The sequence below is a fragment of the Trachemys scripta genome, chromosome 1 (assembly GCF_013100865.1).
Source record: "Trachemys scripta elegans isolate TJP31775 chromosome 1, CAS_Tse_1.0, whole genome shotgun sequence".
Classification (NCBI taxonomy): Eukaryota; Metazoa; Chordata; order Testudines; family Emydidae; genus Trachemys; species Trachemys scripta.
The window spans coordinates 84523992-84538517 of record NC_048298.1 but is presented as its reverse complement, the minus strand read 5'-3'; the positions used below and the strand labels follow the sequence as shown (position 1 = coordinate 84538517).

The window sequence follows — 14526 nt, the reverse complement described above, 5'->3', positions numbered from 1 at the left end:
AACTGCAGAGCAGTGAGCGACGAGCACGGCGAGCGATTTCACCAGGACATTGCAACAATGGAGAAACGCTATCAGGGCAAATGGAGCCCATCAATGCTTGCAGACTATTGCTGGACAGTGACAAGAGATGCTCCATTTAATGAATACAAGAGACAAGCCAAGAAGCGCCGAGTAGACACTGAATAGGACTAAACTATGTACAGAATAGTTTTTTGCCTTTTGTTTCATAATAAATTTTATTGATATAAACCTTTTGCTGATTTTTAAAGTGTTACATAAACAGGACAGGTGAAATATTATCATGTAAAGCAACCATACCACACATGAAAAGACCTAGGTTTACAATTTATGATTAAAACTCTACTATCTACACAATATACATAGACATAAAATGTAAAAACTTAAATATCTTAGAAACAGTAGCCAATCAGTTGTTTTAATTGTCATATTTGAATTCAGCACATCAAAATACATAATAAATAGCACATTTTATCTCTGAAGCAGATGACTTCTCAAAAATTGTAGACCAGTGTTACACACTATTGTGATGAGTGCTATGGAAATGTACTCTAGTTATCCCAGACCAACAGAATGATCCCTAGAGGACCATTATAGCTGGCAGCAGTTAGAGCAGCTCTGTGTCTGTTCTAATTTACACTGGGGACTGGTTTGGACCCTAGTCAGTCCCAGGAGACAAAGGTGGCTTAGAGACACATTTACCTTTCTCTTCCCATCAGCTGCACCAAGCATGAGCTTAGCTACGCTTTGTTTCCTATTTTTGACTGTCACTACATGTTGACCAGAGATTTTCATTGAGCTGCCCACAGTGTCGTCTTTTATCTGAGCGGTTACAGTACATTTAGTACTCAGTAATGTATATGGGTAGTTGAAATTATTCCTTCCAATGTGCATTACCATGCATTTGTCAACACCGACTTTCATCTACCATCACGCTGCTCATTCATGTAGCTTTGGTAGGTCCCTCTGAAGTTATTCAGTCTTCGCTTGTTTTGATTCACCTCAATAACATTGTGTCTTCTGCAAATTTTGCCATCTCATGTTTCACCCCATTTTCCAGATCATTAATAATTATACTAACAAACATGCTGTGTATCTGATAAGGTGCCACAGGACCCTCTGTTGCTTTGTTCAGAAAACATTCCCTAAAACAAAACCTCAAAAGCAAGGAAATGAAAAGTGAAGGCATCAAATAGCCAATACTCTTGCTTCCATCCAGAGACCCACATGTCACTATTAGCACAACCACAACACTACAGACAACATGCCACAACCTTAACTTTATCCCAGTAGGAAAATCAGCCTTCCAGGACCCCTGTTCGTGGAGGTGAAACTGGGCCGGACTGAAGTCAGTGGCAGAACTACAACTGACTTTCAGAGGGGCCAAGATTTCACCCTAGATATTTAGCAACAACACACATATTTTGTAGTCTATTAGTGTTTAGAATGATAATGCCTTATAAAAGAATAAGCAAAGTCTGCCTTTAGCACTATACAATTTATTGTTGGGGTTCTCTAAGTTTATCAAGCTTAATTATATGATTGCTTGGGATCAGGACACCTAGAAGGCACACAGGATGTTAGAGGAGAGACAGATTTGGGCCGCAGCCAAGAAAATTTCTTTCTTCATTCATCCTTTTACAGTTCAGTAAAAAATTATATACAGGACTTATTATACCACATAAACAAACTTAATGCAGCTATGGCACTCTAGCAGATGTCTGAAGGCTGTTAAAGTATCTGTTATGTAAGCCTTATCTGGGGGGATTGAGTGAAGGTTAAAGGGGCACTGTCAACCTGAAATCTAGTTATTTAAAACAAAAAAAAGAGTTAAATATTTCCCCCTACCCTCATGCCCATTTTGGTGGTTTTACAATCACATTTTTCCTTTTCTTTTGATAAAAATTATTTTTCTCTCTCCCTTGTTGCTGTGTGAAAGACCCACACAAACAAGAGGGGAAAAAGACTATGCACAAAGCATTGTCAAGTGCACAGAGGGACTGATCCAAAGCCCACTGAAGTCAATGGGGACTGCTTTCATTCACTTCAACAGGTTTAGGAGCAAGGCCAAAGTGAATGAACTGAGGGAAGAGAAAAGAGAAAGAGAGAGATTGTCCCCCTTTAATCACTTTCAGTTCTCGTGATTTTGAATGATTCTTGTAACGACAGTATGGAAATTACATTTAGGCAGCAATATGAGTAAGCTGACCCCTTCACAGCTGTTGATTAACAACGATGCCTTTGCACTTGTGCAGAATCGGTACTTCTCATGCTCCCCAGTGCTTCCAGGCGGAATGAACACCGAATTGTGTGATGCCCATCAAATGCTGTTTCCTTGTTTATGTCTAGTGACTAAGATCTCCATACTGGCCAACTGGTGTGATTAAAGTAACGTTAACGGCCACGGAAGGTGTCAGATTGAGCGCACTGGAAATTTAAGACCACATTTAATGGCAAGAAAAAACAAGCATAAAAGCAACAGCTTCTCTTATCACCCTGGCAGTGTGACTCTAACTTGACTTGAGAGTATCATATCTATGAATGAGAAGGTTGTTCACTATCTGTAGCTCACTCAGTCCTCGGCCTCTCTAAAGAGTCTGACAACACAAATATTGGGTGGGAATGGTGGGTACTGGAAAGCTGATAACCCTCAACTCCCACTCCCTTTGGGCATGGGCTTTACATAAATTTTCTATAGTACCCATGGTGGGGGAAAGCTATGAAATGAGCACTCATGGCAGAACTAGTATAAACACTTTTGTTTTGGGTACACAGATTCATGCAGTTTTAACTGAGGTGAACAGCAGTTTTTGCTAATGTGGTCAACTGTTCAAGGTGAAAAACCAGGGCATGTGGCATGTGAGGAAGGAGAAGCGGAATGGAGGGATGTTTTGGTGTGGGTTAGGGAAAGGTGTATGGGAGTGTTTTAGCAGCTGGGAGGGGAGAGAGAAAAGGGTGCCCACTCCTTTCCTGCCACCCTTCCTCCTGTGCCTGCACTACAATCAGCAATGGGTTTGTTGTAGGTTAACAGCTAATAGGATATATGGCAGCAACTTAAAATGTCAGTCTGGGTTTGATGTCACCTTTTACTCAGTCACCTGTAAATACTCAGCAAGCCTCATACCCATCACTCTGCCCTAGTTCTCCTCCTGCTCATTTAGACCTGTATACTGAATCACCTATACCCTCATTGTGTAAACTACTCTGCTGACATTTCTTTCAGAATAATCTTTGGATGACACTGACTGGGAAGAGAAACTGAATGAGTTAGTGCACTTAAATAATATGCTTAGATTTCTAAAGGAAGTCTGTGCCAAGGTCCAAATGCAATTGTGTGCCTACCCAGTTACCACACTTGCATACATAAATGGCCATTTAAATGCCTGATGAGCCATTTTGCACACACAAACACTGAAAAAGAACACTGGATCCAAACTCCCTCAGACTTTAGGGAAACTTGGATCAGGATCTGAACTTCACAGCTCAGATGTGACACTCCCAATTAATGATGCCTTCTGATGATGATGGTTCCATGACACAATCACAAATGTAAACGATTACCAAAGAACAACAGTCCTGTCTGCAGGTTACTTCAAACACAATTACCAGAAATGTTTCAAAAAAGAGAGAAACAATGCAATTACTGGTTCACCTCTGAACCAATAATGTAATTTGTTTTGTAAATTTCCTTAGTGAAGACTTGGCCAAGGGGCTCAAAAAGAAATGATAACATCTAAACAGTTGCTGTACTACCTAAAAATATATTACTGTGTTTTACATTGTTTCTAGCACATTTTAAAAAACTACATGACTCAAGCAAACCCCTATTATTGTATTCCTCTGTGAATATTTTTTTCCCTAGAAAAAGCAAATTCCCATTTTATGAAGTTGCAGAGAAAAGAGCTTTATGGAGCCTTAAAAATAACTCCTAGTGCTTCCTGGGAATCTTTTACAAATCCTTCTATTTCAGAACAATTAAAAAAACAATAAAAGCAAAAGGCGTCTATCAGTTACAGTACTTCAGTACTTTTAATAGCCCTCCCAAATTGCCAACATATCAGTATATTCAATGATGCTGCTACCTTTTAAATACAGATTTTATGTATAGACCCTTGTAGACAGAGGCCGATTAAGATTTATTGGGGCCCTGGGCACAAAGAACATTCAGGATCTCCACACCCTGGGGGCCCAGGGACACCAGACCTGGGGGGCTGGGGAGACCATGGCCCCCACACTTTTAAAGTGTGAGAGTTTAGGCTCATTTGTCAGAGGAATTGAGTCCTTCATGTTTCTGTTAGACTTTCCTACCCTCTTATCCCACTCTGTATCCCAGCACACAGTGCAACATTTAAAAAGCAAACAAAAAGTTTTACCGTACGAGATCCAAGGGCTGGTATTTATACCACACACCCCATGAGGCCCAGCACTCATAAAGCAGATGTCTGTGGTTTTCTGCTCCATGGGTTCTTATGGAATTTTTACTTCGGTAGCTTCCCTGAAATACAGATTTAAACCCTGAGCAAAGAATAATAGTTGCCAAGAAATCTCTGGAACTAGAGGTGTGTTTTAATTGAACAGTTTATACAAAATCCTTGCATGAAAACAAAAAGACAAATTTAGCAATGGCTTGGTTGAATTAGTTTGTCTTAAAGGTTGATTTTTCATAGACCTGTATTTGGTAAATGGCATTGTTCAGATCACGAGTTGCAAACAGATGTCAGGTGGTCATGACCACTCTACCCTTCCCTATTGGTAAATGGAAGGGGGTTCCCAGGGTAGGCCTGATATAGAAAAGAGGATTGCATATATAAAAGGTTAAGAACAAATGGGTCCCACCGTGAAATCTTCATTTAAGGGAGGTGCATGCTCAGCAGATGCAGTGTGTCTGGTGATTAGAACATAAGGGTGGGTACATTATACTGAAATGAGAAGTGTGATTGCGGTTCAGGTGGGTATAGTATCAGTTAGCATGGGTATGCCTACCCAAACTGCAATCTGACTTCCAGTTGCTGTGTAGACATACCCTAAGACTGGGAATCCTGAGTTCTATTACCTGTATTCTGCCATTAACTCAATAAGGTAAGCCACACTCACCTCAAACTGGTGTTGTAATGCATAATCAATTAGTGGTGTGAAATAACCATCTTCAAAGTGGTACCAATTGCAGCTCTGAAGGAGGCTGCTTACTTTGAGAGATATGTATTTAACATGATACTGCTGCTGGAATTATTCCAAGTGAGGAGGTTGTGGGGATAGCAAGGGGTGTAAAAATACTGAAGAAAGTAAAGAATTCATGCACAACTGAAAGGTGCTCAGATGCCACGGTGATGTGGGCAGTGGAAGAACCAATATACAATAGATGATGTTTTGCATAATTCTGTTTTAATTGATTTTATTAGCTTAAAAGGAGAAGATCTCAAGCTTTCAGATAAAGAGTTTTGGACTTCAATATACAATATATGAGTAACTGTCAAAGTGTGATTCATGAAACCAGTAATGTTACTTGTTAGACTGTGACGAGCCAGCTGGTGACATGATACTGGCTCCTCTTTGTTTCTAGCTGCTAAACAGCATTAAAAGGAGTTAAAAGCACATTAAATACGTCCCTAGTGTTGCTTTTCCATACAAAACAATCGTGGTAGTCGCCACCGTGATTGCTACTGGGAGCTGTGATTGCAAGTGAAGAAGTGGGAATGATCTGTGTGATTGTTAAAGGGAGGGAGGTGCTGCCCCCAGACACACACTGTATTTGGATGTGTTCCACACCATGAAAATGTTTGAGAATTCCTGTAATACATGATTGTTACTACCACATTATTCATAGCCACCAATGGGGGACAGTGTGAGAGTCTGAAGCACATGAATTTTCAGGAAGAGCTATCAACATTTTCTAATGTGCTGGATTAAATGAAAGAAAGCACAGAAAATACTCCCACCATCTGTATTAATAAGGAGTAACTTTCTACTGGAGCCAGTGGGGATACAATGGTGTAAAACCAGAGTAAGAGGAGACTCAGGCCCAATGACATTGGTATTAAAGTTGAATTCAAAGCCAACAAGAAATGTTAGAAAAATACCTCATGAAGAGGAAATGCAGCTTCATAGGAGCCATTAGTAAGCAATCGATTCAGACCTAAAAGCCAAAAATATTAATTTAATTACAAGCAGGGCTAGAATAACTGTAAAATGAGGAGGGCAAGCACATTTTCATGATGAGTCTGGTAAATGAAGTTCAGTGAAAAGTATGAGTAACAAAATACTTCTTTCATAGGTTTGTCATACTATGGTAGGGCATAAGGGAAGGATGAATACAACATTCAGATACTTGCTACTGTACTTAACTGTATTATTCACAATCTACAATTCGTTATGCTTTGAACATAAAGCTTTGAGGGCCAAATATACCACAATGAAGTCAATAGGGGTTGACTTTCACCCCAAATATTTTGGTCTAATAATCATATATTAAAGTCTGTGTGAGGATATATTTGGAAACGTCGTTTAGGTGAGATGCCACATTTCTTGGCATTCTGCAAATTTCAGACAAAACCTTTGAATTTTTGTACCATAGTATAACAAAACAGCCGAAAGCCTTAATTTCCATATGAAAATAGCATCATTACATTTATTTAACTTACTGTTCTGAGAGCTGTTGGATTGATGGCCTGGAGACTGAAGCTATATACTGACAGAACAGTCACAAGACAGGTAGTAGCAGTGTGAGGCCCAACAACATACCTGAACTCTGACCCAAAGGGACCACTAGTTGGGGGGGGGGGGGGAGAGAAGGATAGTTTATTCTCCCTGTCCATTAAGGCTTTGGCCCCTCAGCCAATACTGACAACACAAGGGAAGTACTTAGTGCCAGCTGTGCTGAAGATGACTGTTTACTTGGAAATTTACTGAAAGGCCACTGAACAGCTGTTGGACAGTGCAGTATTCACTTGGGGATAGTCAAACCAGTGACCTTGAGGCAAAAGACTCCATATTCTATTCTTAATCAGTTGAGGAAATCTTATAAGAATAGTCCAATGAGAAGCATTAATTTATCATAAATATCATTTTTGCTGGTTGTATTTCTCTCTGCTATGGGCCACATCTTGGTCCCTGGTGTCTCTACTGTGTGACGCCCACCAGAGCTATTTAGCCTGGCTAGGCTCCTACAGTCCCGAAGCCTATGCAGAAGATACTCTGATACTACAGTGGTGGGGGCCACATTGATGGATGGATAGATACGTGGATCCTGAGGCAAGTAGGAGAACACAGCGGCCCAGGCGGTATCTGCATGTGGAATATGCAGCCCCCTGACTCTTCCCATTGCTTAGGAGTGGAATCTGACTCCAGCCCTGGTGCTGAGGATGACATCAGGGAGGCATCGAGCATGTGTGGTGCTTCCTTAATTCTGGGAGCACAGGGAGAAAAGTTCCTCCCTGGCTTGTTGTCAGCTGGGGAAACTGAATGGGTTTTGCTACCCCATCAAAGCTCCCTCAGCTGACAGTTCGGACATGGAACTCTCAGCCAGGAACAGTGCAAAGGCCCACTAGAATGAAGAACATTCTTCTGCATGACAAACAGAGAAGAGGAGGAGGAGGACACAGCTCTCCAGCCAACCCACACCTATGTCAAGACACCATTTTTTGCAGAGGAAATTTGTGGAGAACTCAGTCTTGGTCTCCCTCTCCCTCCATTGAAAGGAATCAGGGGGCTGCAGTAACCTCCATGACCTCCGTGTGCGAAGAGAGGGGAACAGGGATTCATGCAGGATTGCTGGAGTCTGAAACTCAGGGCTGCATGAGTTTCCCATCCCTCCAAGCACCTCCACACTTTGACCCAAGGAGAGTTGCAAGTTCTCCTTTTGCAATGGGCCAATACATCTATTTAGTGTCATCAGTTAATACCTCGTGTGTCTCTTGTTTATCTTATATCAGCCTTTCCTACTGCACAGGGAAATAGTCTTCTGAGGTGTCAGCCATATCCTGTCATGGAAAAGCGGCCCAACATTCCATTGCCTCGTCTTCGAAATGACTGGGCATACCAAGAAAAAGCGACCACCCTGGAAACGTGTGAGCTATTTACCCAGTGAGGAGATTTAAAAAAACAAAGCTGACCTATAACGAGCATGCCCTGGCTTTATTGATTTTTACACCAAATTAAAAAGCACCTTGTTAAGCACTTACCAATTTTGTTTTTTCCTTCTTCATATTTCACTCTCTGTAAAATATGGTGTACTATTCTACTTCTTGTAGCATTGTTGAAGAAAGTGTCTTTGTTGTGTATGATAAAGCTAAATAAAAAACACAAACAAGATTGGCCCATGAATAAGTGGTATAATATTTAAAATAAATGTTAAGTTCCATTAATTTTTACAGCACCTCAAGAATCTACAGCGTATGAGTGAAGTACAGGGAATACACCATAAAGGAACTTGACACTGTGATTCAATTCAGCACAATAGGAAATCTCTGCTCCTCAGGGGCACTGTAAACCAGGACTAAAGAGGAGCCATTTGCAGAGGGTCTTGCTACTTAGTCATTCACTTTCAGAAGCACTACATTTAAAAAAATGTTTAAACACTGCATAATACATGCACACAATTTACAAAGAAATGAGATTTAAAAATGCTGCTCTAGAACACACAGATCAGATTAACCACATGAACACTGAAAATGAAATAATATATTATAAATATTGTACATTATAAAGTGAAAACATCATATATGACACAGTTTGATACAGTAAGCTAAAATGGGCTAGAAAATTAACTTTCAGGAGCTAACCATGAAATTACATGAAATTCAGTTTCAAATTCAACAGCTTGGGTAGATTTATAATGAATCAAGAAAACTAAGTGAAGGATCAACTGCAAATTGCATTATGTTTACTAGATTGGTTGGCATATTATATAATGTATATATTTCTTAACAACATTTCACACACATATTGGGGAGAGTATGATATTTTAATAATTACCAAGAACACTAGAAAACTGTAAGCAGCCAAGTGTATGTTGTACTATTGGGCTTTGAGGTACCAGCTAAAGGCATCACCAAGAGGGAGTGAATTTGGACCCTAACTCACAGGGTCTGTGTGTTCTCTTGAGGAAAATGGGGTCTTCGGCCTAAATACTTAAAAAAAAAAAATTTAGGCTCCTAAAGATGCACATAGGGGCCTAGTGGGATTTTCAAACACTAGGCGCCTACCAGGACCATCCTTAAGCATGAGCAGAATACGCAGCTGCATAGGGCACCATGAAATTCCTAACACACCTATGCAGCTGCGTGCTTCGTATGTGGTAGTGGCGGCAGCCAGCCCCATCCCCCAGCTGGCCCTCTGTGCATTCCTAGGGGGGTGCGGGGTCTGGGACAACTCCCTCCGCCCCTGCTCCGCTTCTTCCTGTCCCAACCCCGCCCCCATTTTCCACCCCTTCTCCCAAGCCCACTCCCCCAGCGACGGACGCAGCCCAGGGGATTAGCGGGGGGGCCTGGCAATGGCAGCAGGGGTCAGGCCTATCCCCGCACTGACCGACAGTGGTGGGAAGCAGAGCAACCCAGCCTGCTCCACTTTGCTGACTCCCCGCTGTATAGCTCCGCTTCCCGCCACTGGTCAGTGGGGGGGAGGGAGGGGAGAGTGGACCCCTTCCCCCAAGTGACATGGCTGGGGCGGGGGGAGCAGAGTGAGCTGGGGCCAGGTCGTTCCGCTTCCTGCTGCCGGTCCCGCAGACCTTGAGCACAGCCCACACCCTTCGCGGGGCGGGGGATGGGGGAAAAGGGAGCAGGTGCTCCAGCTGTGTAGGCAGAGGTGAAAGTAAGCTGGTATGGTCTGGTATGGCGTACCAGCAAGAGCCAGTATGCCGTGCCGAACCGGACCGGCTTCTGCGACGGTGATTTAAAGGGCCCAGGACTCCACTCAGGACTCCGGCGTACCGGTAAGTCTTTTAAATTACTTTCACCCTGTGCTTGGGGCACCATAATTGGTAGGGACAGCCCTGGCACCTACCTTTCAAAATCTGGCCCTTTGAATTGGATCAAAATCCCATTGAAGTCAATGGAAAGACTCCCATTTTTCAACATGCTTCCCCCCGCGCCCGCTAGTGAGGTAGTGGGAAAGTGAATGAGTTGATGAGTGAATGAGCAGGTACAATCATACAGATTTCCTAGAGAGATCAGCTCACAGGAATGCAGAGTGGACTCAGAGCATGGGATCAGAAACAACTCTAAAGGAACAGAAATAACCAGAATAGTAGATCCAGCATGTAGCCAGGTCAGCGCCCCTGCTGCAGGGTACAGGAATTGGGGCTCAATATTTTTCCCCCACAGGGTTTTGGCCAAGCAAATATACCCTCTTCAGAGAGGATCCACTAGCCACAGACCCAACATGGTCATTTCCCCCTCCATGTTCATATGGGAAAAGCAGTCAGGAAAATAGCTCCCTATTGTGCAGGGCTGTGTGAAATCCCCATGTCCTGGCTCTCTCCTGCCAAAAAGTTCCTACTGTATTTTAGGTCTTCCGCACCACATACAATTTGCTCCGGAGGGTTCTAGTATCCTGCTTCCAAGACATACAGAAAAATCCCAAAACTAAAGACATTAAACAAAATATTATGGTACATAAGAGTGGTACACCAGCCCATACCTCTCTCTATTACCCCTGCTTATAGAAGTTTCCTGGGCCTCAGTTTAGGTTATTTCCCTTTGTGATGCTTGCTGCCACCTTAAAAAAACCAACCCACTTTACTTTCAACTATTTTAACAATACAAAAATGATGAAATCCTGGTCCCACTGAAGGCAATTCCTAAACTCACACTGCCTTCAACCGGGGCAGCATTTCTCCCAGGATCTTCATCAGATCCCATTTAATGCTCTCATAGCATGAGCAGCCCTAGTGGCTTTTAAAATCTTTTCTTTTCTGCCTCCTGGGTGTTCCTACTAGGAGTAGAATTTGCATGAGTCCAGCCCTCAAGTGTGGTGTTTCTGACTTACTTCACTTCTCAATCATTGATGAGGAGGGAAACCTGTTTGCTTTTTCAGTGCTGGAATGCTATTAACTTTTCCTCAGTCACCAATCTCACTAATGTGAGATTTGTCTCTGTGGAGCTTCTTTAGTCCTGGCTTACTACTGGCTGCCTTTCATGCCTTTTACAGACCTAACATGGCAGGTTTTGATATTTTTTACTCTTCCTTTAATGGACTGATGCCTTTTCCGCTCTTCTGTATCCTGGGCAAACTTTGTGTTTTTCCTGTCTCTCCCACACAGTGTACAACTACAATACTACTTTACAGGGATGGGAGAAAATTATCAGGGACTACAGACACTCTCCCTGATCTTTCTTCCAAAACTTGAGTTGAACCAAAATCAAAGCTTTTCTGAAGTTCAAAAAAAGTTTGGTTAATTCTGCTGTCCATTATATTTAATTTTTATTCACTTGCCCTTTTTACTTCCAGATTCTGCTTTGGACCAGAAGCAGAAATGTTAGAATGCCATGAAAAAAGCTGTCCTCAAAGTACTTCTGGTCCAAACAAAAACAGAGTCCTGAAATCTCATGAGAAAGCTTGTGTAAGACCTCAATATCCAAGGGGTTTGGATAAACACCTACCTTTTTGGGTGCTTATCTAAATGGAAACACCAAATCTTTTGAAATTCACCAACCAATACAAATGTCCCTTCTATTTTCCACAACATAATAAGATTTGTGAATAGGGAAAGTTCTCACACTGCTCTCTCCACATCACAAGTGAGCACATATCCATACACAGGTTTTGCACCTGAACTGCTAAGAACATGTCTTCGCTACAGAATTATTTACACTCAAGTTGACTCCTCTCAAGTTAGCCTAGCCTGAGTGGGTAGCTCTACACGGTGTATTAAAAACGGCAGCAGCGAGTCTCAGAGCCCGGGTCCACAGACTTGGGCTCGCACTACAGAGCTAAAAACAGCTGTTGAGACCTTCAGGGTCAGGCTGGAGCTGGCAGGGAGGGGGCATGAGAGCCCCAGATCTACCCGTGCTAGAACTTCTACACTGCTGTTTTTAGTGCTGTAGCACAAACCCAGTGAGCAGTGAAGACAAGCCCTTATTGTTCAAATTTACCACTTCCTGGGATTTGCCGTTATTGTTAAATGATAATAAAACTTCAGTCTCAACCCAAGCTTGGCTTGTTTTGAGGTTTCATCTTTCTGGCCTCAGGTGCAAGTTCTCTCTGCCCCTCCTCAAAGGGACACACAAACCCTTTACAGCCTGGATTGGAGTGAATGAGCCCCCCTCACCTGGCTTCTAGCATAAACCAACATGAGTCAGCAGAATCGTTCTGCTTCTCACTGCAGTATCCTAAACTCTGGCATCGTGCCACAGCTAATTTGTCATGTTCTATAACAGACATCAGCTCAAAGACACATGTAAAGCCAATTTGTGGGTTTTTAAAAAATATTTCAACAATTTTTTTCATTTTTTCCATTTGATGTCCACCTGACTTCCTTCTCCAAGGCCTCCCTTTCAGGGTAGCAGTGAATATTAGTCACCATGGCAATCACTTTTGAGACCAACTCACACAGCAAGTTGCACTTGAACTTAACCTTGAGCTCCTGCATTGAGAGGCTTACATTCCTTCTCTGGGTGCATTCTACCAGTTTCCCAGATAACACAGCAAAAAGGTTTGTCCATTTTCCTTGCAGGTGTGAAATTATTTTGCACAGACATCTATGATTATGACCATACGTAGTGAAACAAATGTAGATTGTTCCTAAATGGCTGCGCAAGCACACTGAAAGCTGATCTCTCTATAACCATTTCTATGTCATATGATTATGACCGTCCAACATCAAAGCTATGTCTACACTGCACTTCTATTTTTAAAACTTTGGTCACTCAGGGGAGTGAAAAAACACCCCACTGAGTGACAAAGTTTTAATGACGAAAAGCACCGGTGTGGATAGCGCTTTGTCAGTGGGAGATGCTTTCCTGCCACCGAAGCTATCGTGCCTCGTTGGGGGTGGTTTTATTTCGTCACCGGGAGAGCTCTTTCCTGATGACAAAGAGTGGTTACACTGAGTGCCTTACAATGGCACAGCTGTAGTGGCACGGCTGTGCCATTGTAAGGTGTGCAGTGTAGACATGGGCTAAGATGTATAAAAGATACAGAACTGAATGTTGGTGGAATATGCAAAGGAGCCGAACTACTATTTGCTCCAAAGGACGCCTTACTTTAGCTACTTGCGTTTATTTTAAAATTTAGCAGCTGTAGCATTAAGATTATTGATCTATCTTGCTGAGAGTGGAGAAGGAAAAACAAATGAAAATTCCATAGACATACCGAAATGCTGATCATCTAGCAGAATCCTGTCTTTTCCAGAGCTGGCTGAATCAATCTGAATGTGTATGTTGGTGACACCAGGGAAAGATACTAAATTTCACAGGGACTAGAATGGTAGAGGTTAGAAATGGAACAAATCTAACAGGTCACCCAGTCTATCCCTGTACCAAGTGCAGGAAAAGACATGCTAGCAGAGTCATTGAACAAAATGTGGCGTATTATTTACCCTAAATCAACGCTATGGGGGTTCTCTGAAATACCACGGGTCTCAGTCAATTGCTCCCAACAACTCTGCTTGGGAAAACAATTTCAAAATAGTATCGGCTCTAATAAAGCGATTTTTAAGGCATTCAGAAATCTTCTCTATGATTTGTTGAACCTATTGTGTTCTCTCTGTCCCTCTTCCATAGAATTTGTGTCACCCTCTTAAAATGCAGCCCCTGTGTCTCTGGCACTTGCCTTTCAGAGATTCCTTTTGCCTACTACTGTACACAACACACACATACACTCTCACACCTATTTGAAGGTGATTTGCTGTACCTAGCCCTATTTCCTAATTGTAATAGTCCAATATTCCTGAAAATAGTTTCTGTAAAGACATGGAACTGGCTTCATCCCTAAGGTACAGTGATTCCACTAAGACAATTGGAGTTATACCACACATGTACCTCAGTCCATTTAGTCAAGCTGTAACTGATACTGTTCTGATTACAGAAAACCTCCCATAATTTCAGGTTTTTTACTGTTCTATTTCTTCATTATATTCTATTGTTTATCTTATTCTGAGCCTGTGTCACTCAGTTTAAAAAGTACACACCACAGATTTTGGTTTTGGGTGGTTGGGATCTATGCTGCTGTGAATACTAACCTATAGCAGAACTAGGTTCTCACTCCCTCATATATTACTCCAGTGGCATATAGGAGCTATAAAGGCTCCACAGCCATCCAGGAGAAAATTTCCCCATGGCAGGAACAGAATCAGGCCTACATAGTACATAGCCTTACTGCTCTATGTTGTCCTTCCACATAACCCACAGCAGATGCATAGAGATGGAGGGTGCGTCTCAGAAATGAGGAGTCTTCGTAAAGCTGAGTGCTATGAAAATTCTGGACTGTTTTGAGCTGTGACATGGCCTCAATGACACGCAGGTAAAGTCTGCTGTAATTAGAGCACTCCCTGGGCTCTTCTAATTTGTATCAGGG

At 42.3% G+C, this 14526-nt stretch overlaps 1 protein-coding gene across 8 annotated transcripts in view; it reads right to left on the bottom strand.

The window, feature by feature from the left end:
• ANO4 (anoctamin 4) overlaps positions 1–14526 on the bottom strand; it is a 274760-nt gene that overhangs the window by 77611 nt on the left and 182623 nt on the right. For all 8 annotated transcript variants that reach the window (XR_004646146.1, XM_034773716.1, XM_034773710.1 and 5 more), the window contains 3 exons: positions 8196–8302; positions 6096–6151; positions 4392–4513 (listed from right to left, as the gene is read on the bottom strand). Coding sequence is in view for 7 of the 8 variants with exons in the window: in XM_034773716.1 (XP_034629607.1) it covers positions 4392–4513; positions 6096–6151; positions 8196–8302 (285 nt within the window). In the remaining variant the exon portion in view is untranslated. The remainder of the gene's footprint in view (positions 1–4391; positions 4514–6095; positions 6152–8195; positions 8303–14526) is intronic.